General features: G+C 42.8%; 1 protein-coding gene across 5 annotated transcripts; it reads left to right on the top strand.

Moving 5' to 3' along the window:
• Positions 1-7,600: 7,600 nt before the first annotated feature.
• Positions 7,601-22,890, top strand: LOC110559100 (zinc finger protein 354A). Of its 5 annotated transcripts, none has more exons than XM_060363755.1 (6): positions 7,601-8,364; positions 8,886-9,103; positions 13,449-13,531; positions 14,244-14,370; positions 14,849-14,947; positions 20,772-22,890. In XM_060363755.1, the coding sequence occupies exons 3-6, from the start codon at positions 13,499-13,501 to the stop codon at positions 22,238-22,240; spliced, it is 1,728 nt and encodes a 575-aa protein (XP_060219738.1). In that variant the 5' UTR covers positions 7,601-8,364; positions 8,886-9,103; positions 13,449-13,498; the 3' UTR covers positions 22,241-22,890. The 5 variants fall into 5 exon arrangements, with proteins under 5 accessions (XP_060219738.1, XP_060219737.1, XP_021510039.1 ...); XM_021654364.2 differs by lacking the exons at positions 7,601-8,364; positions 8,886-9,103 and adding exons at positions 11,197-12,801; positions 12,995-13,137; XM_060363754.1 differs by having other exon boundaries at positions 7,601-9,103.
• Positions 22,891-25,251: the final 2,361 nt, after the last annotated feature.

Genomic DNA, 25,251 nt, shown 5'->3' with positions numbered 1-25,251 from the left:
AGAAGAACTTATACCTAAGACATGGGTTTCTTAAGAAGTTACTTTGTTTAGGTCATTTCAACCAGGCGTGGGGGGTTAAGCAGAGTTTAAAGATTAAAGCTTTTAAAATATAAAAAGATAGTGATTATTATTTTCTGTAAGTAAAGCCTTAAAGTGGGAACAACCTGCACCCCATCCCTGGGACCCATGTGGTGGAGAGAGAACTGGCCTAAAAATTGTCTCCTGACACCAAAATCTTAAAAAGAAAACAAAATAACAGAAACGTGCATGTTTATCCCATGTGTGAAACAAGAGCACCCCACAAGCCTGGAGTGGGAGATAGGCCCTCAGACTTTATGTCGAACTGGAGCTAATGGGAGTGAGGAAGTGTAGCCACTGGGTCTGAGAGATAACTCAGCCAGTAGAGACACTTGCAGCAACCCCTTCCCCCCAACAACTGGAGTTCCCCCTTCGATCCCTGGAAGGAAGGAGAGAGCTGATTTGCAAAAGTTGTTCTCTGACCCCCACATACCTGCTGCCACCGATACACCTACAGTCACGCACAGACACCATATGACATGCTGTTGTAGGGTTCTATTGCGGTGAGGAGACACCATGACCAAGGCAGCTCTCACAAAGGCAAACATTTGACTGGGGGCTGCCTTACAGTTTGAGAGACGCAGTCAATTATCCTCACAGTGGGCAGCACGCTGGCATGCAGGCACACATGGTGCTGGAGGAGCCAGTAGCTCTACTTCTTGATTTGAAGGCAACCAGCAGGAGAGCAGATGTGTTTTACAACAGCCTGAGCATTTAAGACCTCAGAGCCCTGCCTCCACAGTGACATATTTCCTCTAACAAGGCCACATCTCCTCCCAAAGGCCACATTTTCTAACAGTACCACTTACTATGGCCAAGCGTTCAAACACATGAATCTGTGGTGGCCACACCACACATACACATAATAATAATAATAACAACAACAACAACAACAAATTATTTTTAAAGGTGAAAATTAAATCTCGCTCCTTCCTTTATTTCCACTTTTGTGTCTTGTGTACATATATGATTTTATATATCTGTATAAAATCCAGGAGTCACAAATGAAAGAAAGCATGTAGCATTTGTCTTTCTGAATCTGACCAACTCCACTTAGCTTCCCTCGCTCTGGTTGCATCTGTTTTTCTGCAAAGAACATAACTTCGTTCTTCTTTATGGCTGATGAAAGCTTACAGTTCCTGTATACATTTTCCTGCTTATGGTCATCCATTCTCTCTGGGACTTTGCTCCTGGGAACAGTGGTAATCATGGGTGCAGTGCGTTGGCTTGGAGTTCTTGCTGGGACGGACAAGCACAGAAGAGCTCACCTCCATCAGCCTCCACACACCGTGGCGTTCCAGGGAAGACTGCCACCATTCAGACTGCCTGGAGATTGCTTGGTCTTGTCTGGAGGTGTCTACTCTTGGTCTGTGTTATACATAATTAGAGGGTAGGCTTTAATCCCAGCGCCTGGGAGGCTGAGAGAGAAAAGGACTGCTCCAAGTGTAGAGACCAGCCTGGAGCTCCAAGGTGAGTTCTTAGGCTGCTTAAAGAGACCTTGCCTGAAAAACAGAGAGGAAAACAGTCACCAGCCCCTTTTTTCCCTGAAGCCCGTGGTCTCTTGCTCTGTTTGGTGTCTACTTTTAGTACTGCAGGTCATTGGGTCCTGTCTCAGTTCCTGATCCATGTCCTTAAGACACCCCCCACCACACGCATACTCACGCACATGCACACACATGCACACACTCACAGTTACATGCATCTGCACATGTGTCACATAAATAGATAAATGTAATCAGAATCAGTCTTCCTTTATGTTACCATAGGAGCTTTCTCGTGTTTCTATTTGATTCTTCTTAACATTTCCATCACTGCTGAAATTATCTACTTGATCTTGTTTGTCTCAAATTCTCATTAGTCATTATGAATCCATATTTTAATTATGGTTATACTTATGTATCTCCTACCCATAGTTTTAACATCAGTAATGTGTCCATCAGTTAGTCTGGTTAGAACCATTTTGTTTCTTTAGACTATGTTTTTCTTAATTTTTTTTCGCCCTATGGTTGTTTGTTTGTTTACTTTTAACTCAGACATGTTATGTATAAATATATAACAGCAACACTATTATTTTGTTTTGTCATTTTTATCATTATTATTGTTTAATTCTATGTTCCTTTACTAGAGTCTTATTTACTTTTACTTTATGTATACAAGTGTTTGCCTTACCATGTGAGTGCAGTGTCAGCAGAGGCCAGCAGAGGGTGTCAGAGCCTCTGGAACTGAAGTTAGAAGGCGTTGGGAAGGGAACCTGTGTCCTCTGAGAGAGCAGCAAATACTCTTTACTGCCATCCTATTTCTCCAGCCCTTAATTTTCTGTTCCTTCACTAGATTTTTACAGTTGTGGTTCAAATCAGTTTTAAAACTTTTCATATCTCTCTTTAATATTTGACACACTTCCCTGGGGAGATGGCTGGCATCCTCTCACTATGTTTGATTTATACTGATATCATGCTAGGGACATTTTTCCTTTGAGATTTCTGCTACTTTAGATATCTTTAACGTAGTCCACAGCTTAGGAACCCCGAGCCTTGACCTTGTACCCATTGCTGCTGCAACCCTTTCATAAGACACAGTTTCTTCTTTGACAAAGGTATTAGAGGTGTGTGTTGCTTCATTTCCAAATGAACCATACCTGCCATTTCTTATTGGTTTACAATTCCATGTTTGTGTTCTTGTCTCCTCTCAGTCCTGGCTGGAATGTGTTATGAGACATTTATATTAACTTTATCTTCTTTTTGGGTTCTGAATGGTTTTATATGGCAACAAACAAGGAGCTTTTTTTTTTTTTCTGGAATGTAGTCAAACTGTTTTGAAGCAGCTTGGTATCTCCCAGTCCTGGTTTTAAGGTGTTTTAGTTGGCATGGAGGAGATCTCAGGCTATAGCTGACCATTTCCTCCTCGGGGAAGACCCCACTGCATTCCAGCCTAGTACTCAAAGAACATCTTCTAGTTTCTAAGTTGGGTGTTGGGAGTTGGCCTGGTGATCTGTGTATTCAGATGCTAAATTCTGGGCCCCAAGATCTATTTGCAGTCCAGATGAGTGCTTTCTCATGTACACTGACTAATGTTGTAAACTTTGCTCCTGAATTACCACTGATTGGTTGATTAAAAAGCTAGACAGCTATAGCTGGGCAGAAGAGAGGTTGGTGGAGCTTTGGTTCCAGGGATTGGGGCCTCAGGTAGGGACCACAAGGCAGGAAAGGAGGAAGAAGAAGGAAGTCACCATGGGGCAGTATGGACTGTGGGCACATGGCCATGAGGGCTGGCTTGATGGAGCAGAAGCACCCCAGACAGGAACAATACAGCAAGTAATAGTGGGAAACACGGCTGGGAAGTAGCAAAATAGCTCAGAGGGTTGATATCTGCCCAGCTGTAGTGCTTTTAGGCTTATTATAAGTCTAAAAATCTGTGTCTTTTATTTGGCAACTAAACAGTCTGAAGTGGGATAGAAACTCCTAATAGATAATCAGAAGCAAATGTGTTGATGTACTTTTTAAAAACTCTTTTATTTATGCTTCTTATATCTTTTTCTCCATACTCCATCCCAATCCCTTTCAACACCCCAACACCAGGTAGGAGAAAGAAAGGATTAGTGGGAGAGTGGGCACAGTTCTCATAGCTGCTTCCTGCTGGTTAGGGTCTTCAGGTTCCTTGGAGCCAACCCAATCCTCATTTCAGGAATCTCCATCTTCTCGTCTCACAACAGCAACCAGGAGCAGCAAGGGGGAAACAGGAGCAACCTTGTTCTTTCTCTTCCTCCACTCTCTGGGCTCTGGCATTTATTCTCTCTCCAGAGTCCTCAGAGTTAAACTATCTGCAGCTGCCCTCAGAGGCTGCATGAGGCAAATAGTCTGCTGCTATGGCCAGTCTCAATCAGTCCCACGTCCCACACCTGGGGCCAAAACAAAACCATGCTTATATCCGCAACAAAAAGGGACATAGCAAATGAACCTCTCAAATAATTCCACTTTGGTCGGGTACAGGCATCACCTCTGACTCTCTGTTAACCCCACACCTGGTTCTTTCAGGTCGGCCTTTCCTGAACCTCAGGCAGCACCTGACATGTGTCAGTCATCAGCCCACTTAGTACACGGGAGCCTCTGTAGCCGGGGGTAATTCTGCTCTCATCACCATTTTCTCCTGCAGCCCCCAGGTATCCTGGTGGCCCTGGGCTCTCAGCTCAATCTCCTCTACTCAGGAAGTCTGTGGGCCTCATCTATGTGCCTATTCTGTGCCAGAGCTGGGAACCCTTCAGGGCAAGAAGCTGGGGTACCTGCAAGGCTCCCCTCATTTGTTTCATTTGTCTGAAATTGGCTCCTCTCTTATCCAGCACTCAACAGTGCTGGGAGCCGTTGGTCTGCCAGGCTGCTTTGATATTTAGATCTCAGCAGAAAGACTGCCTTCACCATAGCCTTCACTGGAGTCAATGATAAATTTCCAAGTCTATCTCCTTTTGTTGGAGACAGCAGGTGGGGTGTCTTGTCAAAGTCAGACCTTTTGCTTAACTTCCTTGTGAGTTTACTCTTTTTGCTGAGTAAAGGAGTCTGGCTTAAAAGGAGTCTGGAATAAAGCAAGGCGTCTAGCTTCTGCTAGAGCCTCTCAGAAAGGTCCCATGTGTTGTGTGTTGGTTTATTAATTTTAATCCTCACTCCCGACTCAAGAACCGTTCAACTCTGCCAGCAGGCTCCGGCACAACAGAAAAATGAACTTAGTCCCTGTAATTCCACTTTGGCAAGAAGTGGACACCCAGATCCATGATGTCTTGAGTGAAGCAGGTATCAGGGGCTGGGCTCAGTACTTTGAATGTGGTTAAGTATGAAGTTCATTGGGTTTTGTAAAGACTTTGAGGTGATTTGCTGAAGTGAGGGAGTTTTTGCAACAAACGGTCCTGGTTCCAGTAGATTTTCACACAGAGAAAGAGTGAAGTTTTAGTTTTCCATTGCTGTGACAAAATACTTGAGAAAATAAAATGAAAAAGAGGAAAGATTTGTTTAGGCTTACGATTTCAGAATATTCAGTTCAGGGTCATCATTTTGAGCTGCACTGTTTTGGAATCTTGGCAAGAAAGATCATGGCCAGGAGCGTGTGATGAAGCTAAGCTTCCCTCAGTAGAAGCCAGAAAGCAGAGAGAAAGTGGAAGTGACTGGCTTCCTGATGTACCTTCAGGGTCACACTCATGGACTGGACTTCCTTTTTTTCCAATAGCTTAGCAGCTAGGACTTTAACACATGGGTGGAAAGAGACCTATATTGATAGATGATAAGCAGACAAATGACAGATAGCTGATAGCTACACAAACAGATGATAGGTTTGTAGGTAGATAGGTGATAGAAAACCTGAAAAGGTTTTTGGTAATATATAGAAAAATATAAAGAATTTATGAAATAATAAAATCACAATAAAAATGGCCAGTAGAACAGACTAGCAGCTCAAATCCAAACCACTGCAAAGAAGAGTCCTAAGGGAAGGGTGGTGGCAATCCCTGTGATCCTAAGACTCCAGGAAGTAATGGAGAAGAGTGGGTCAAGATTTTGATGTCAGTCTGGTCAACAGAGCAAGACTATTAAAAAAGGATAACACAGGGCTAGAGAGATGGGTCAGCCATTAAAGACTAGGCTCACAACCAAAAAAGGGATAACATTTTCCTTTGTATGCATAATTTCACAAGTTTCCAAAACTACATACTAAACAATCAAGCAGACAAAAATCACATCTCTCCTAAATACAGAAATGTTGGTATAATGTTCTTTTAAAATGTATATGCCTTACCATTGTTAATTCAAATGCTGATTTCCCCAGCCCCAACTCTCTGGTTTCAATCTGGATATTGCATTGTGATACTCACTATAAGCATCCTGTCTCAACTCTTGTGTAAACAGGATACAAACAAAGCAACTAGATACAATGTTGTGCAATGGGAGGGGCCAGAGGACAGGAAAGAGGGGAGGAGCTAGAGAACAGGAAGGGGCGAGAAGGAGGAGGAGGTGAGGAGAAGAGAGCACAAGGAGAGCAGAGTGGGAGGAGAGAGCTTGGAGGACTTGGAGCATGAACCAGACCTAAGATTTCACAAAAAGCAAGTATAATGTGGGAAATCTAAATGTTAGGAAACTGAGGGCTTGGAGGTTTAGGAGGGAGTAAATATTGCCCAGCATTGTGTTCTAGGTTAACTAAAAACCCAGTCTCTGTGTGGTGATTTGGTTATACAGCTGTTTTAAGATTAACAGCAGCATTACTAGAAGATAAACCCATAGTAAATATTAATAACCGACTACAACAAATGGCACCCAACTAATCTAAGAATCCAAAAATTGCCATGGCAGAGGGTGCTTTAATCCCTTTTGGCTTCATTTTGGCTGTCATATTCATGGATCTGGTTGCAATAAGTTTAATGGTGTTGGTTCTTCTCCATGCCTTCTCCAAGAAAGTTCAAGGAGAAAATGGGGAAAAAGCCAAGGATTGGGGTATTAAGTTACAGACAATAGTACTCATCCAAATAATTAGATTAATAACGGCTAAAATTCAAAGCTCTCTGGCTGCAAGGTATTTGTCAGCTCTTTCTGGTAAGGGTCCGCCAATTTATTGAAAAATCAACTAAAATAACCAACTGGGCTTTGTTTGTTACAGCGTAAATTGGCACACCTGATTCCAAACTTAAAAATTTCTTGTCTCTTGTTTGATTTTCATTTAAAGGCTTTGAGTTACAAATATACTGATTTGAAACTATATATATCTGAACAAGTTGGTGAAGGCACATGGCTTTCTTCCCAACACAAAGTAAAAAGAAACACGCAGATCTCTGAGTTGTAGATCAAGCTTATTTACATAATAAAAGCCAGGATAGCAACTCCTGCTGTTTAGCCACTTACAGAGATAGTCTAAGATTCTAAATGACAAAATTTTCCTTAAGGTTACCATGTAAATTCTTTTTTCTTAATAATAGATGTTATATCCTTACTGGTCTAAAGGTTGGATTCACATCATTTTTAGGTTTATGTAAAGAGAGATACTGTCACACTGCTCTGGAAACTACCTTATCCTTTCAAATGTGAGACATTTTCACAGGGGAATAATGTTGGTCATGCTTTAAAAACAAAAAACCAAGAGGCTTAAAGTTGGCGAAATACATGCCAACCTAGTTTAGTCCTAAAAACTCAAAAATTATATTCATATGTTTAAAAAACTGTCCATCTCATATTAAAAAGAGGGCAAGCCAAAGAATAGCCACTATCATTGTAAAGTCCAGGTACAAGATGCCTAGGGTATGCTTAAATGCTAAAGGTAAGAGGGAGTTTAAATAAAGTTTGGCTATAAAGGCATAACTGCCCATTCTATATAAACTAGGGGATAGGACAAATAGCTACAACATATATAAAAATCTAGGGCTAAACCTCAAAACAGGTACAAGATACCTATGGTATGCTTATATTCTAAATTAAAAAGGAGTTTATATAAAGTTTACTTAAAACATACATTTTCTATTGCTCAAGGCAACCAGCTTGTCTCTCTAATGGAAGGCTTCTCTAGGGAAATAGGTAGCAGTTGGCCTAATACAACAGGCACGCGAGAGCCCGAAAAGATATTTTAATCTATCTAACCTTGTTTTGATGATGATTGTATGTTCAATAAAAATGGTAACTTATATTGCTAATCCCTTTACATGGGAACAACTCTAAAACTGACTGAGACATAAAAATATGTCTCCAGCCAAAACTTTAACAATACTTGGCCAATAAATCCTTGGCTATAATATTTTCAACATGTATTATGCTAACCTTTTAATTGATATAGATTAAAAATGGCTTACATTTAGTTTCATCCTGCACATCTCATATATTTATAATTTTAGAACTCTACAATGCTTGTGAGAAATTATATGTTTGTAGAACAAAAGAACCGGACACCAGAGATGCTGGATCAAACCTAACAGAATCATTCTTCAGCATGATGAAACATTGACACATCTGTTCCAGCATCTTGCATGTTCCAGCATTCTGCTTGTTCTTGCCTCAACTGCTTCAATTGCTGTTTTCTCATCAAAGCCTGCTCCCAAAAGAACTTTGAAGAAAGCTACTAATTTTAACCGGTGCAGCACTTTAGACTGTTCCAAAGAGGACTTTTATTAAGCCTGAAATTTCTCAATATTCAAATGTTATTGGACCACAAATGTTATTGCTTGCTTATAACCATTTTTATTTGGGTCCCCTACAGGATTTCTACATGTCCACAATGTCAGCTAGAAGAAACTCATGAGAACTGCGTCCAATTTCCTTTAAAGGGGGTTGGGTATGTTTTTGGTTGTTTGCTATGGCTACAAAATTTTATTGTCATTGGGAGATGTTTATTATTAATGGTCTTATTCAAAGTGAAACAAGGGATATACAGGGATATTTTATAGAAATAGAAAAAAGGGTAGATTATTGAATCTACTCAACTTAAGGTTTTATTTGTTATTCACAAATAAGGTTAATTTTAACTCTGGTATAGGATTTTGTATATTGATAAAAAATAAGTATTTTCATACATTTGTATAAGCTTTAGTATATTGATAGAAAGTCAAGGTTACTTCCAATACTTTTAGACTATTATTAAAAGGTGGTTAGGATATTAGGTATGCAAGTTAATTGTTAGTTATTCAACTCATAGTCATGTCAGACACTAGTCTAATTTATCACAGGAGTATACATTATAGGTTTAACAGATAGATATGATTTTGTTTACAAAGCAATTACATAAAGATAGGTAGTCTTCAAAAACTTCAGAGACCTACAGAATATGGCATTTAAAATGTTCTTATTATTTTAAAGATTCTTTGACAATGAGACAAGTCATTTCCTGGCAGCACCCCGCCTACCTGAAAGAACATAATGAGCATCGAAGAACCTCCATATGGAGATGGCTTCAAATGTGGCAAACAAGCCACTCGGGTAAAGAAAATACCCTCGCTTCACAACAGACAAATTCTGCCTAAAATGGGCAAGCTTAAATACAGGACAAGTCGACTGCTAAACTCTGCCAAGATAGGGTAAGCAAGTCCTAAATAGTTCCTGCTTCATGTATATGTCTGTCAAAATATTCTGAGCCAGAAGGCTGAAGATGATGCTCCAATGTTATAGAGAGTTATGGGTGACTAAGTGTTCAGCAGCAAACTGTCTTTGTCAATTTTTTATTTTTTGGAAGCTGCTAACATGCACTTCCTATTTACTCTCATAACTAATTTTATTCCTTTTCAAGTCTCTGATGGGGTTGAAGACCAAATAATTACAGTACCACATTTAAGTTGTTTAGAAATTAAGAAATCTTTTTATATAGGTAATACCAATAAGGATAAAAGTTAATTTAGGTATAGAACTTTAAACTTGTCAAGATAGATAGGATAATCAGACACTTTCTCCTAAGATACCCTCTCCATGTGCTAAATACACATGGACTAGACATTGCACGTGTAGATCTTACCTAACAGTTTTCATAATTTCATAATTATTGTTGTATTGAAAGAAAAGGAGCCTTTTATTGGACCTAAAGGGGGAAATGTTGGGATAATGTTCTTTTAAAATGTATATACCTTACCCTTGTTAATTCAAATGCTGATTTCCCTAGCCCCAACTCTCTGGTTTCAATCTGGATATTGTATTGTGATACTCACTATAAGCATCCTGTCTCAACTCTTGTGTAAACAGGACACAAAGCAACTAGATACAATGTTGTGCAATGGGAGGGGCCAGAGGACAGGAAAGAGGGGAGGAGCTAGAGAACAGGAAGGGGCGAGAAGGAGGAGGAGGTGAGGAGAAGAGAGCACAAGGAGAGCAGAGTGGGAGGAGAGAGCTTGGAGGACTTGGAGCATGAACCAGACCTAAGATTTCACAAAAAGCAAGTATAATGTGGGAAATCTAAATGTTAGGAAACTGAGGGCTTGGAGGTTTAGGAGGGAGTAAATATTGCCCAGCATTGTGTTCTAGGTTAACTAAAAACCCAGTCTCTGTGTGGTGATTTGGTTATACAGCTGTTTAAGATTAGCAGCAACTTTTACAAGATAAAAACAATAGTAAATATTAATAACTTCTTACAACACAGAAAAATACTTAAAAAGAAAAAAAAAATCCCAAGTGGATGCTGGTACAAGATACAAACTGTCATCAACCAATACTGAAAATTTGAATTGTAAATTCTCCCAGGAGGGCAGTGGACTCAAATACCTTAGAATTTAGCAGTTTTATTTTCGACACAGCAATTTGATTTCAAGAAACTGAAGAAAATAATCTTCAAAGATGTACCTTCAAGGATGTTGATGGAATAAAAAAATAACTTAAAAATAATATTAGCAACTAGTGAAAAAATTTCAGTTGAATACACTGAAACAAACAAGTGTCAGTTAAGAGCTTTAAAAGTTACCTAGCTGCAACAAATACTCTGGGGCTCCAGCTGTTAACAGTGAAGCACACATGAATGACAGGTTAAGCTGGGGTTAAAAGAGCCAAAACCCTAACCACTAATATCTACTCAAGAACATATGGGCACCAAGAACATTTTGGAGAACATTATACCAGGAATGCTTACTAGCCTGGCCTGTGAACGCCCATCATATCAGCTAGCTCAGAGTCTGAGGCCAAAGAAGTGAAAACCCAAGGCCAGCTTCTGCAGAGCGAGCCCCAGGCTACCCCAGACAACTTCATGAGACTGTCTCAAAAGTTAAAAGAGGGCTGGGGATGTGGCTCAGGGAGATTGCCACATCCTAGCCCAGGCAGCTAGGGGTTCAGGCTCACTCTCCAGTGCCACCCCCAAATTGATTATGCAATGGAAAATGTTCCACGTTTATTTATTGTGAGCGTATGAATGGTGTACATGCCACAGTGCACGCGTGGAGGCCAGAGGACAACCTGTGAGAATTCCCAGAATTGAACTCGTGCCGTTAGCCTGGGCGGTAGGTGGTTTGCCCACTGAGCCATTTTGAAGGCCCCCCCTAAATAAAAATTTCTAACTTCAACAGTTACCCACTGGCTGTTCCTCCAAGATCTCTGTGATGATTCCTATTGGTTTTCAGTTTCATTAGATTGAGGGGTACACAAGAGCTTGGTAAAGCACACATCTGGCTGTTTCTAAGCTTGTCCACAGAGGATTTGCTCATAAGGGCTGTTACATAGATACTGATTTAATGCATCGATGGACTCTGTATTTCAACCAACTTTGAGGTGTTACGGAACTGTAGAATTCCAGAGGTGTCTTTGAAGGGTCTATTTTTCCCCGCCTCTTCCTGTTAGCTCCTCTTTGCTTCCCAGCTGTCACCAAGTGCACAGCTTTTTTATTCTATGCCTTTCTTCTGAAGATGTTCTGCCTTGCCATCAACTGACACACAATGGAGGCAGCCAGGTGAGGACTTTCAATTTGCAGAGCATGACCCCAAGCTAGCCCTTTGTTTAGAACCTTCTCAGGTGAATGTCACAACCACAAAATTTACAAGAACAGTTTCTCCTCTCCTGAATTGTTGCCTCAAGTCTGGGCTCCATATTCTGATCTGTCTAGGCTGCCCTTCACCTTACTCTTTTGTTGTTGGTGTTGTTTTCTCATTACAGTTCTCCTACAAGTCCTTAATTATGTTCACAGCTTATCGTCTGATTCTTGTCTTTTACAAAAAAAAAAAAAAAAGTACTTCGGGGTAATGATGTTTGTCTTACAGATGTTTTTCAAATGGCTTATTATAGGACTTGGCACAAAGCAGTGTTGGAACACAGATCCTACAGCTGTCTTTGTCTTGGACCCTGAAAAGTCAGACCCCAGGCCTCTCCCTCTCTGGACTGAGAGTGGAGACACAACCTGCTGTGACATTGCAAGGCTCACGGAGTTATTTCTCCTCCTCTCTCAGCTGCCAGCCCAGCTCCCACAGTTTCCCAAGACAACCTTGAATTATAGCTTAGTTATATATTTAGTGCCTTCCTGCCTTGCCTTGTGACTCCTGGCACACGGGTTAGGTCATTTGGTGGGGAACACTTCATTTCCCAAACTTACAGGAATAAGGAATTCCTGTTTTGGGGAGCTGAAGGGTCTGATTTCCTCATCAGGTCCCCATCGTGGCTACTTGTGACCTGATTCTCATAACTCTTCTCCCTGCCCCCGCCCCCTTTTCTTCATTTGCGGGAAAAGATGAATTTTAAGGATTTATTTATGAGCACGAAATGCAAGCACTGCCCAGAGAGGCCAGAAGGGGGCGTTGGAACCCAGGCGCTGGAGTTACCCTCCGTGGTGAGCAATCTGATATGGGTAGTGGGAACTGAACTCCGCAAGAGCAGCAGGGACTCTTAAACCTCTCAGCCCCTCTCCAGCTCCACTAATACCTTATAATAAAGCTCTTTCAAAGGGTACTTCGTGTCAGGTTCCTTTCCACGAACCTAGAACATATTTTACTATTTACCTAACAAGCCGGTCTTTGTTTGCCGGTGTCCACTACCTGCTTCCGAGGCTTCCACGAACCAGAGTAGCTGAGCGGGTCGCAGCCCATACAAACAGAGGAACTTCAAATCCCAGAATCCGTGGGTTTCGTAGTGGACTACATTACCCAGAGGCCTCCGCGCCGACCACCCTCGGCTTCTAGCACGGACCCACCGTGAGCCTTCCCGAGTCATAGGCCGTCTGTGGCACAGTTCGAGGCTCGAGTCCAAGGTCCCTGGGCAAAGTCCCACGCGCGGCCTCCCGGAGCCTCTGTGAGGCGCGGCGGGAGCCGGGGGCAAGGTGAGCGAAAGCCTGGTCTATTCGGATGCCAGCGGGGGCTGGGCTGGGCTGGGTTCGGCCTGGCGTGGCCTCCTTCGCGTCCCCGCCCCCGGCCTCGGGCACGCGGAGGAATGCGCGTTTCCAGCTGCTTCAGCTCTAGAGTGTGCTCCCCACGGTCGGGGCAGGGCCAGCCCAGGTTATCTTTCCCGTGCAGCTCTCCTGTCCTGGGCCCCTGAATCCATTTCTGGAGTTTTCTCTGGGGTTCTGGAAATCGACCCCTTGACAGCGGCAGTGCAGTTGGGAGCCAACGCGTGGGGAAGAGGAACACCGCCCCTGGCTGTGGGCAGATCTGAATAGGTGAAACCCCACTGTGCCCACTGTGGCCGCGATCCGTTATCAGTTTCCTGTCTGAAGGGGCTGGGCATTGCCAACTTAGATGTGAACAGTGTAGGAGTAATGCCTGACACATGGGAGCGTAGTGAGTCCCCTCTGTGATGGAGTCTAGTGTCGCCTGGGGACCTGTGATTCTCTGATGGCCACCCTCAGCTCCTTCTTCCCGCTCTGGAGGCAGAAGAGCCAGGCTCAGCTGATGGGAGGCTTTGGGAAATGCGGCTTCTGAGGGATGGGAAGCAACAGGTACTACCCTTTTCTCCTTTTTCTTCCTCCAGATCCTCCTCCACCTTCACCCACCTTCGGAAGAAAAACCTGCAGAAAGAGCATGGCTCCTGAGCAAAGGGAAGCGAGGTCTCAAGTAAGCGTCTTGCCATTTCACTTCTTAATGGAAGGAGAAAGTTTTGTTTGTTTTTCTTCCTTCCTGGCAGTTCTCCACACAGCCCAGTCTTCACTAGGATATTGAGCCCATGTCCTCCTTGGAGGAGTTGGGCCTCCTTCCATGGGTGGTGGATTCTGTGGGGAGCGCACCCCGTGTTCACAATTCTAGACTTCTGTATTTCTTGATAAACAGGCTTTTGTTGCCTAATCCCAGTCTGGTGTATGCCCACAGATTCCACAAGTAACATGCCAGGAGCATGAACAGAACACACATACATGCTTGAGAAAATTATTTTCTGGCCCTTCACGCCCCTATATTTTTCTCTCTGCCCTTAACAAGTTTGTTTATCTATTTCCTTTTCCTGACAGTCCGTATGTTGCTCCCCAGCCTTCTCCAGCTTCTGGTGGTGGTTTGTTTTCCATCTTTACTTTGTGGATTATTCGTTTTTCTTTTAAGTTTTTCTTTCTTGTATATGTTTTTGTGATGTGGTGTTCATGCATGCATATATATATATATGTGTGTGTGTGTGTGTGTGTGTATTCTTGTGTACTTGGTGATAGGTTTGGATGGGCACGTCTGTGTGTGAGGATGTACAGGTGTATGTAATGGCTTCTCCCATGGCTCTCCAGATCTTTAGAGTCAGGGTCTCTTACTTGGCCTCAGAGCTCCTCAAGTTGGCTTTTCTTCGCAGGTGTCAGTGACATTTGAAGACGTGGCTGTGCTCTTTACTCGGGATGAGTGGAAGAAGCTGGATTCCTCTCAGAGAAGCCTGTACCGAGAGGTGATGCTGGAGAACTACAGCAACCTGGCCTCGCTGGGTGAGGAGATGCCCCATGGGCAGATTCAGAAAGGAGACCTCAGCACCTCTTTCCCTGAAGGGAGGCTGTGCTCACTGTAGACCTTAGCAGGGTTTTGTCTTAGGGTCATATAGATGGGTCTTCGTAAGTACTAATACATACTTCCCACAGCAGCCTGGAACTGCCCATGGGCAGTGAAGGAGGTGCCAGTGCCAACATTATTTCCCTTGGTGTAGAGTGGGAAAGGTTCTTCATGGTCCAGGCATCTTCTCCACCAGCCATCATTCTGAGCTTCCTTGGCTCATCACTTAGCTGACAGCTTTGATCCATCTCTGGAACCTCCTTCCCATTGCCTTTGCTGGAGGTCTGCATACTTTTACTGCAAAGGGCCATGTGGGGTAAACGTTTTAGACACACTTGATTTCTGCAACTGAAGAGATTTTTCTCAGTCTTGTGTGGTTGTCTGGCTTTTAGTTAACGAGTTAATTTTGTCTACAAGCAGGATTCCTGTTTACCAAACCAAAGGTGATCGCCCTGCTGCAGCAAGGAGAGGATCCCTGGAAAGTGGAGAAAGAAGGTCCCGGAGGCTTCTCTCTTGGTGAGTGAGTGCGCAGGCCTGGCAGGCCCAATGTGGAGAATGAGGAGAGGGTGCTGCTTGGAGTGTGGGCTGGGAAACATCTTCAGGTTCTCAGTCCACAAGGAGTCATCAGAGGCTGAGATGGAGCACAGCACTCGTAAGAACACCTTCCTGGTGCCCATAAAGCCCTGGGTTCAATTCCTAGAGTCTGTGTTTGTGGATGTATATTTAAAGGATGATAGAGAACTCACTCAGGCTGAAGTTCAAAGTGCAAAGGAAAAGGAAATGAAATGGGAGAGTCTTAAGGGTCTTGAAATAAGTGTCTTGGTGCAGTTCTGAGAGCTGTGTTCTGTGTGAGGACAACTGGAAGTATCTGAAACGTAAATGACCACTGTGTAGTCTGATAGCTTTGGGAACGCTGGTTCTACTCAGAAACAGTTTAAAGGTCTGTAAGTAAAACAGCTGAGGAAACTGGGGTGTGTCCTTGTGCAGGTAGTGATCATCACTACCTTTGATAAAGCGATAAAGACAGCTCCAGGGAGTGGGAAGGAATGAGGCAAGTTTCAGTGCACCATTAGGCTGAAACCACTAGGTTGAAAAAAAAAGTGTGTGTATGTGTGCCACACACGCTTGCTATACACATGAACATAGACAGAAGGGTTTGGAGGCAATGTACCCTTTAAAGTTACTCTGGGGAAATTATAATTCCATATAATGTTTCAAATTTGTACAAAGATCATTTCCCAAAGTGCCCCAACAGCCGAGCCTGGCTCTTCTGCCTCCAGAGCAGGAAGAAGGAGCTGGGGGTGGGCATCAGAGAATCACAGGTCCCTGGACTCCATGTTCTTCAGGAAGTCCTGTGGCATGTGCTATAGAGGATGGACTGAAAGTGAGGCCCAGCCAGGGAGCCTCAGGGAGCTGCTGTACAAGTGAAAGTAGAAAGTTAGTGGGGCATAGATGAAGACTGACGTCAGGAGTCCAGAGAGACCCCGTTTGATGAGTCTCGGGTGGGAGTGGTTTTCATTCCAGATGTGAGTGAGTTACTTGGATACGGATCTCCAGTGGGGAATTCTGTAAGGTGGATGGGTTGGAACTCACAAGTGCGGTCAGAGCCCTGAAGCTTTGAGGTGACCAGGTGGGAGTAGGATCCTGGGAAACTGTTTTTGCAAGGTGGTTAAGAGGAAAGACCTCTTGAGCCTGACCTGATGTGACCTGAAGGGACGTGCTGGAGAGATGGTTGCTATGGTGCTAGACACTTAGGGCTGATGAGTCTGGGAAGCCCCTTTCACTGTGGGCGTCTGCTTGCTTCGCCCTTCATAGATGCTCAACAGGCTGTGTGCTGGGTGCCAGCGAAGTGGAAGTAGATGGATAAAGCAGGGTCCTGCGCTTATGGAGTGTTTGGTGCAGGGAGGAGAGGAAGCCAAGCCTCCTCAGTCAGCTATGTGGAGAAGTTCAGTGAGGACTAATAGAAAATGACACACAGTGTTCTAAGTACAGGGTAGGAGCCAGTGTGTGTGTGTGTGTGTGTGTGTGTGTGTGTGTGTGTGTGTGTCTGGGGGAGGTGAAGTTTAGTATCATCTAACTTAGGGAGTGGTGATGGAAGGAACCAGTAGCCCATGCTCTGTGTGCACGTGCATGTCTGTCTGGGAGGTGAAGTTTGAGTGTCATCTAGCTTAGTGACTAAAGGAGCCAATGTTGACCCAGGAGAAAGGTAGAAGAGTCCAGGAGACACTGGCAAGAGATTCTCCCGTGCCCAGCAAATGGGCTGATTTAGGATTTGAGAGTCTGCACAGGGCAGAGGGAGGAGTCACGAGAACGCCTGTGTTGAGTTCCTTGTGTTTCACAGGTTTCCGCCCAGTTGCCACTTTTGTGGAACAAACATCACTCATCTAAAACATGGCTCCACCCTCCATGTTCTTCATTTAAGCGTGCTTATTTCCCTTCCACACACCATCACTACATAGTAGCATGTGCTCTTGATCTGTCTCCTCCTCCTCACCTGTACGTGGAAGCACTTGTTTCTTTTATTTCTGTTTTCCAGTGCTGGCTAGAGTGGGCTTCTAGTTCCATAGACAACACAGGAATGACCGCACAGCTTGAATAAAGGGAGAAGCCCTCTCTAAATATCGAAGGCCATATGAAGCAAATGACTAATTGCACTTGAGGTTTGTGGCTTAGAACACAGAGATTGCTGCAAATGACTTTGTGTCAGGGCAGTTTGGTTTATTTGTGGTTTATATGGGAAGGTGGGAGTGATTTTCCCATATAAACCACAAATAAACCAATGACCTGCAAATGACAGTGTTAATGTGGGTGCGGTCATATGAGTGGTTCTGACACATTTATGATGAAATGATGGCTGGGAACAGCTTTAGCCTTGGTTTAGTGGAAGAGACGTGAGGGCTCATAGTGATATGCCAGAGACCACAGCTAAAATAAACTGGGTGGCTTAAAACAATTAGAATCCATTGTCTTAATTCTGGAGGTTGAAAGGCCAGGTTTGCCATGGCCCTGTACGCTCTGAGACAGGATGGAAACTATCCTTGTGTCTTCTCAGTTTGTAGTGGTGCCACAATTCTTAGGGGTTCTTAAGCGTGTAGCTGCATCAGCCCTTCCCCTCCCTTGGCCCACATTATGTCCTCCTATGTCCTTTCTGCAAGTCAGGAGGGGCACTTCAGGAAAGAGATCTGGAAATTTGGCTTGGATACCAAGACTGACGTTTCTTTCAACCTGTGTAACCTTTGCTGACTCTAAGATCCTGTCTTGAGTGTCAGAAAACTCTAACCAGCACTTAGGCCCCTTCCTTACCTGCACCCTCACTATCTAAGGAGAATTTTGATGGTTCTCTGTGCTTATATTACCCACTTCTAACTTGCATTTCTGTTGTTGTATGATTTCTTCTTTAAAAACAAGGTCTCCCTCTAGTCCAGGCTGGTCTGGAACTTACTGTATAGTGCAGGCTGGCCTTGAACTAGCAGCAGTCCTTTTGCCTTAGAATCCCGAGATTGCCCGCGTGAGCCACCATGCCCACCCATGACTACCTATTGATTTCTTCATTCCTGTGCCAAATTGTAAACTTACTGAGGCTCACCCATGTGTAGGTTGAAGTTAGGTATTTATTGTTTTATTTGATAAATTATTAAACGAGGAATCTGTGCTTTCTGAAGTAGCAAGAGGAGGTGTGTAGGTTAGCTCTTAAGGAAGCAGTGCCAGAAAGATGACACCCTACAGTCAGGAACAGTGAGAGTAAATTGCACTGGTCCCTCTGGAATAAGATCCTGAACTTGGATTAGTGATAACTGCTAGGTATTTTCACTGGTGGGCCGGAAGAGAATTTGATGACCAACTACTCATGTATACAGGTGACAGAAGATTGAAAGATGACAAAAAAAAAATTACAGAAAAGCAAGCTACTGAAAAGTTTACAATGTCAGTCTGTACTAAGAATCAGAAAAGGCCTTGAAAATTATCTTGCTTTGGGCTCCAGAGATGGTTCAGTAGTTAAGAGGGCTTGCTGCTCCACAGAAACCTGGAATTTGACTCCTAGTACCTGCATTGAATAGCTTATGTGGCTTACAAGTTGAGTTCCAGAAGGCCAGTGCCATCTGCTGGCATCCATAGGCCCTGTACCCACATGACTACATACATCCATAAAAATAAAACTTTTAAAAATAGAATAAATTGCTCTGGTAAAAACAGTGTACAAGAACAGTCTGGCAAAAGCAGAGAAGGCTGAAAGACTGAAGACACAAACAGGCACAGCACTGCACAAAGTGCATGTTACTGTGAACTTAGAGATGAACACACATCTTGGGTAGTAGCTCAATGAAGGTTCCTAGGTAAAGGCAGCTTGTGGCCAACTGGATAGACCCAGACTTCTCAAACTGTTAATAGGTTCAGTGGCAGTTAAGAGCAAACAAAGCTAGCAAACAGCACACACTCAGCTACCAATGTTAGTGACTACCTTGCCGGGTCTGGAATGCATGCCAGCTCATACAGGTTGGCAGTTACGCTCAAGATGCCTGTGGCCATGCCAGGCTGGCTCCTTACAGGAGAGCACTGGCTCAGATGTAGGCAGGCTAATTTCAAAAAGAACATATTTAAATGAAAGTTTTAGCTACTGTTTAAAGGTACTACTATGAAGTACTCTGAGCAGAGTGGGAAAGTCACTCATGTGGCAGCTTTGAAACCAGGTAGCATCACAGAGGGAAGAAAGTTCAATACTAAAGGTATAATAAGAGCCCATGAAGGAGAATCCAGAGCTGGTGGCAAGAATTTACCACACTTCAGCTATGGGGAAGATGCGCATACAGTGCCTGATTGAAGTGTTCAGAATTCTAGTAATGGCAAAGTGTCAGAACTGCAGCCTTTCTTTACAGGAAGGCCAGAGGTAGTGTGTCAGACTCTTCATTGCTGTGACAAATACCAGAGAAAACTGTTTAAAGGGGGAGAGGCTTTGTCTTGTGGCTTTAGTTTTAGTCCATGGCTGCTTTGCTGCCTTGCTCCTGGGCCTGTAGTGAGGCAGAGTGTGTGTGCGAGTGTATGGCAGAAGAGAACTGCTCACTTCATGGCAGTCCAGAAGTTGGGGGAAAGTAAGGACAAGATGTACAGGATACTCCTCCAGTAACCTGCAAGGCTCTACCTCCTGACTTCCACCATCTCTCTCTGATCCCATTGGGTTGGGAATCCATTAATGATCCAGTTACTACCCAGACAACAAGTAGTGATGCTTTTTAATATATGAGCCTTTAGTTGCCATTTCAAACTCAAATCTTAAGACCTCTCTTGCTTGTTGCATGGATAAGGCTGCTTTTCCAGCTTACAGTTTGTGGCCTTATGCCTACCTTAGGGCACTTGTAGAATTAATTTAATGAGATCTTCCTAATAGATCTTCCTAATCTGTTTGGGAAGGCAGTTCTATGTGGGCTTGTAACTAATATATTTGAAATTCATGTTTAAGTAATCAAGACTATTTGACTTTCTTCAAATTAGGTAGGTATAAGTAAGATTTACTAAACAAGCCTATATTTCCAGCACTTGGAAGGCAGAGGAAGGAGGATTGCTGTAAGTTCCAAGCCAGCATAGTCTACCAACTGAGGCTGTATAGAGAGACTACATCTCAAAACAGAAAGTTAGGTCTGTCTGTCTGTGTGTCTGTCTGTCTCTGTCTCTCTCTCTCTCTCTCTCTCTCTCTCTCTGTGTGTGTGTGTATATGCATATATACACACATATGGGAGACCATCAAGAGGATTTGTGAGAGGTAGAACAAGCTGATCTGCTTGTTAATTATAGAGAGGTACAGAATAATACATCAGTACTTCAGAAGTGGTCACCTATAATCCCAGCACTCAGGAGGCTAAAGCAGGTGGTCATGAGTTGAAGGAGAGCTGAGCTACAGACTGAGATTCTGTCTCAGAAAACAGGAAATACTGGCTGGAGAAAAGGACCATAGATAATCAAAGTTAAGCAAGGATTCTCACAGTAAACTTTTAAATTGAATCTGAAAGATACTGTTGGTGGGTGGGGTGAAAGGCAAACTTAGCAGGTGGCAATGTAGGTGCCTATTATGGACCTGTGGATTCTGGATCCTGCCTTTCCCAGCTTCTTGTCCCTGTTTAGTCATCGTCTTGAGGTGGGTTTGCCTTATTTTATTGTTTTTCTTTACTACTTACGTTTCCATCAGTTATGTTTCTATACTAACTCTTCTATTCCACCCTCCTTATATTTAACCACATACCAAGACTCTATTTAAACAGCATTAGAATTTCTTCACTCTAAATATCTAGCCTAGGTAGTCAACTTTTATATCACAAGAAACATTTCTGGTTTCTTTTTCCCTTTCTAGGATTGAAGCTCAGTCACAGAACCACAAAATCAACTCAAACCCAATATGAGGAATTGATTAGGAGAAAATCTAAAAGAAATGAACCTTTGAACATGAAGTCAGAAAACCTTTTCATGTATGAAGGCAAATTAGAGGAAAAGCAGAATAAGAATACTTTGACTATAGAAAGAATCCATAAAAGCAATTATCTTAGCCCAAAGTCACATAGAGAAAAAAGATCACCAGAATGTGAAAAACGAAACACTTTCAAGAAGACATCATTTTTATCTAATCAATCAAAGATCACTCCAGATAAACGCTATAAATGTAGTATGTGTGAGAAAACGTTCATCAACACCTCATCTCTTCGTAAACATGAAAAAAACCATAGTGGAGAGAAATTATTTAAATGCAAAGAATGTTCAAAAGCCTTTAGCCAAAGTTCAGCCCTTATTCAACATCAAATAACTCATACTGGAGAGAAGCCTTATGTTTGCAAAGAATGTGGCAAAGCCTTCACTCTCAGTACATCCCTTTATAAACATCTAAGAACCCACACTGTAGAGAAGTCCTACAGGTGTAAGGAATGTGGTAAATCCTTTGGCCGAAGGTCAGATCTTTTTGTACACCAGAAAGTCCATGCTGGAGAAAATCCTCATAAATACAACCCAGGTAGGAAGGCATCCACATCCCTTCCAGGATGTCAGAGAACTCATTCCAGAAAGAAGACCTACTTGTGTAATGAGTGTGGCAACACCTTTAAGTCTAGCTCATCCCTTCGGTACCATCAGAGGATCCACACAGGAGAGAAACCTTTCAAATGTAGCGAGTGTGGCAGAGCCTTCAGTCAGAGTGCCTCGCTTATTCAACATGAGAGAATTCACACTGGAGAAAAGCCCTACAGATGTAATGAATGCGGAAAAGGCTTCACTTCCATCTCAAGACTCAATAGACACCGAATAATTCATACAGGAGAGAAGTTTTATAATTGTAACGAATGTGGCAAAGCCTTAAGTTCCCATTCAACTCTTATTATTCATGAAAGAATTCACACTGGAGAGAAACCATGCAAATGTAAAGTTTGTGGGAAAGCCTTTAGACAGAGTTCAGCTCTGATCCAGCATCAGAGAATGCATACTGGAGAAAGACCCTATAAATGTAATGAGTGTGGGAAAACATTCAGATGTAACTCATCCCTAAGTAACCATCAGCGGATTCATACTGGAGAGAAACCATATCGATGTCAGGAATGTGGGATGTCATTTGGCCAAAGTTCAGCTCTTATTCAGCACCGAAGGATTCATACTGGTGAGAAACCCTTTAAATGTAACACCTGTGGGAAAACTTTTAGGCAAAGCTCTTCACGTATTGCACATCAGCGAATTCATACTGGAGAGAAACCCTATGAATGTAACACATGTGGGAAGCTTTTCAACCATAGGTCATCCCTTACCAATCATTATAAAATTCATGTGGATGAGGACCCTTAAAAAGTAGATTTGCATGTGTAAAAGCCTTAAACCAAAGCTCTTCAGAGAAAGTGCTTGAGAGACGAAATAAGTGTAATGAATATGGGGACCTGTGCTTGTTTTCCTCAACTAACCCTCGGATAAATTTTGTGCAGCAGGTAGGAGGAAAATATCCATGCTTGAAAGACGCTTTTAAAAATTACTTGAGATGCAGGCATAGTGCTTCATACATGTAGCCTGAGCTACTGAAAACCCTGAGGCATGAGGATTGCTTGAGTCTATGAATTTGAAGCAGCCTGAGCAATCCTAGGGAGAGCCTATCCCAAAAAGATCAGTAACCTAAGATGAAGAGTTCACAACTGAAGACTCGGGCGTCTATAAAACGGTGCTTTTCTCTCTGTAGCTGTGTAATCGTAAGCATGTAAGTGCACAGTGAAATGTGGCAGACTCCACAGAGAGACACTAAACTACACTGGTATTTTTCATAACATTTAAATAACATCCAAAAGGGATCAAAGAAATTATACATTTTTAAGAAAAAAAAAAAAGGGCCAAAATAAAACATTGAAATGAACTGTTATCTACCTTTTAGTCTCTGGAATTTATCTTTTCCTTGCCTGATTTCAAATGTCCTGTGTGGATTTTATTAAAAATGGAAAATAAAAAGCTGGCCTCCCGGTACTGCTGTGAACTGGAGATAGTCTACCCAGTTATTAATTCTGTTTCCAGAGTTTCTGTTGTTGCTGTTGTTTTGTTAAAGTCATTTCTTACTAAATTCTACTTGTTATCTGTGTGCTGTCTTCTAGGTATATTAAATCTGGAAAGAGGCAATTACGGGGAGCTGAATAAATGGCTCAGTGGTTAAGAGAATGTTCTATAATTTCAGTGGGCCCGAGTTCAGTTCCTACTCCCCATACAAGTGCCCCTACCTCTAACTCCAAGGAGAGCTGGGGTCTCTAGCCCTCACAGGCAATTGCACACATTGCATATTCACACACATACACATAATTTAATATCTGTTCAGGAGATAAATTCAAAGGTAGTAATTACTTAAATCACAGCCTGAGCAACAAAACCCATACCAGATGACATTTGGCAAATCTAACACTGTAGGAAAATGATGTGTCCTCCCATCCCCAAATTTGTAGCTTGAACTGGTAGACACCAGGGTGAAGAAGTCAAGAAATGGGGCTTTTGAAAGATTACTAAATCATGTCAGCTCCTCTTGTATGGGATCAGTGTTCTGATAAAATAGTGAACCCATTCTATGTTTAAGCCATCTTTCAGATGCCACAAGAAGATGCCTTTGAAAGATATGGTAGTTTTCACCAGAGAGCAAACCATCAACCCTTAAAAATTGCATTTACCAATACAAAGGTTTATCTTTATTACTATCACTAGCTTTAGAATCTCCTAGAGGGCACACCTCTGGGCTTGCTTTTGAGGGTGTTTTCAGAGAGGTTTAGCTGTGGGGAAAAACAAACAAACAAACAAAAAACTACTCTAAATGTGAGTGGGATCATTGCATGAATTAGAGTCCTGGACAGACTGACTAACCAGCTGAACATGAATTTTTTGTTTTCAAATCCACAAAGATTTGAGCATGCAGTCTCACACGTACAACCATCTTCTACCACGGTCCCTTTCCTAATTTGATTTGTACCCATGCTGCCTGTAACTTCAGTGACTAAATCAGAGATTTTTTTTTTTCTGTATAGCCCTAGTTGTTCTGGAATTCTTCCGTAGACCAGGGTGGCCTCAGCATCTGCCTGCCACTGCCTTCCAAGTGCTGGGATTAAAGGCATGTGGCACCACCATCCGGCCTACATTTATAATTTTAAGTTAAAAACAAAATTCCTTACTTGCAGAAGCCACAGAGCTTCCATTGAGAAAAGCTGAGTTGCCTATTGCTGGTCCAGCCCCTGAAATTCTCTGGTGTGACGATTCTCTGCAAAATGCTCTGTAAGGACATCAGAAGACAACTGTCTTAGACCAGGTAGCACTTCACAGTGTGGGAACTAGACAGCACCTGGAAATAAAAGTAAGAATCACCTGAGATGACCTGCCTTTCTTCCTGCTAAAGCCTAGGGTTGGAAGAACCCACAACTACATAGAGGCCAAGGGAAAGGAAGGGCTCACAACTTCCTGGGTGAGCTGAGGGCTACTGTTTTACTACATTTAATGTTGCTTTAGCAGAATATCACTGGCCAGGTAATTTATAATGAGATGTTTTTATTTGTTTGTTTGTTGAGACAGGGTTTCCCTGTGTAGCCCTGGCTGTCCTGGACTCGCTTTGTAGACAAGGCAGGCATCAAACGCACAGTGATCTACCTGCCTCTACCTCCCCAAGTGCTGGGATTACTTGTGTGCACCACTGTGCCCAGATGCATTTTTTCACAGTAGTGACATCTGAGAAATACATCTGGTGCACAACATAACCTGGCTGAAGCTATCACAAAACAAAACAAAACACCACACACACACAAGAAAAAACAAGAAGACCGAAATTAGCAAATCCACCTTCCCAATACTCAATACACAGAAACAACAGCCATGAGTTAATCTAAATGCCCTACCTCTCAATGCCGTTATATTGGAGATTCTATTCCCAACACATGAACTTGGTGGTGGTGGGGATAGGGGTAGGGCATTCAAATAGTAGCATCTTATATTCTTTTGGAGGACCATCCTGATTTCATCTTAAAAGCCATTTTGTTATAAGGTCAAAGTAAGTTCATTTCTGTTTGCCGATAAATTCAAGTTAACCATGCTTTAACCTGTTTCTGGAATTTGTTATGCTCCCCACTCTATGAAGTTTGACTCACACCTCAGGTGTAGTCTACCCTGATAAGATGATCTGTCAAATAATATAATCTGCTGTCTGCATCTGTATTTGTTTGCCAAATCCTTATGTCACCAGATTCCTTTGAAAACCCCTAGTTTGTGCTTTTTCCATATAAAAAGAGACCTGAAAAGTAAACTCGCACACAGCTCTCTCAAATCCCAATTTGGAGAGTCAGTCCTATGCACAG

Source organism: Meriones unguiculatus, chromosome 11, assembly GCF_030254825.1.
Source record: "Meriones unguiculatus strain TT.TT164.6M chromosome 11, Bangor_MerUng_6.1, whole genome shotgun sequence".
Classification (NCBI taxonomy): Eukaryota; Metazoa; Chordata; class Mammalia; order Rodentia; family Muridae; genus Meriones; species Meriones unguiculatus.
This window is presented reverse-complemented; position numbering and strand designations above follow the sequence as displayed.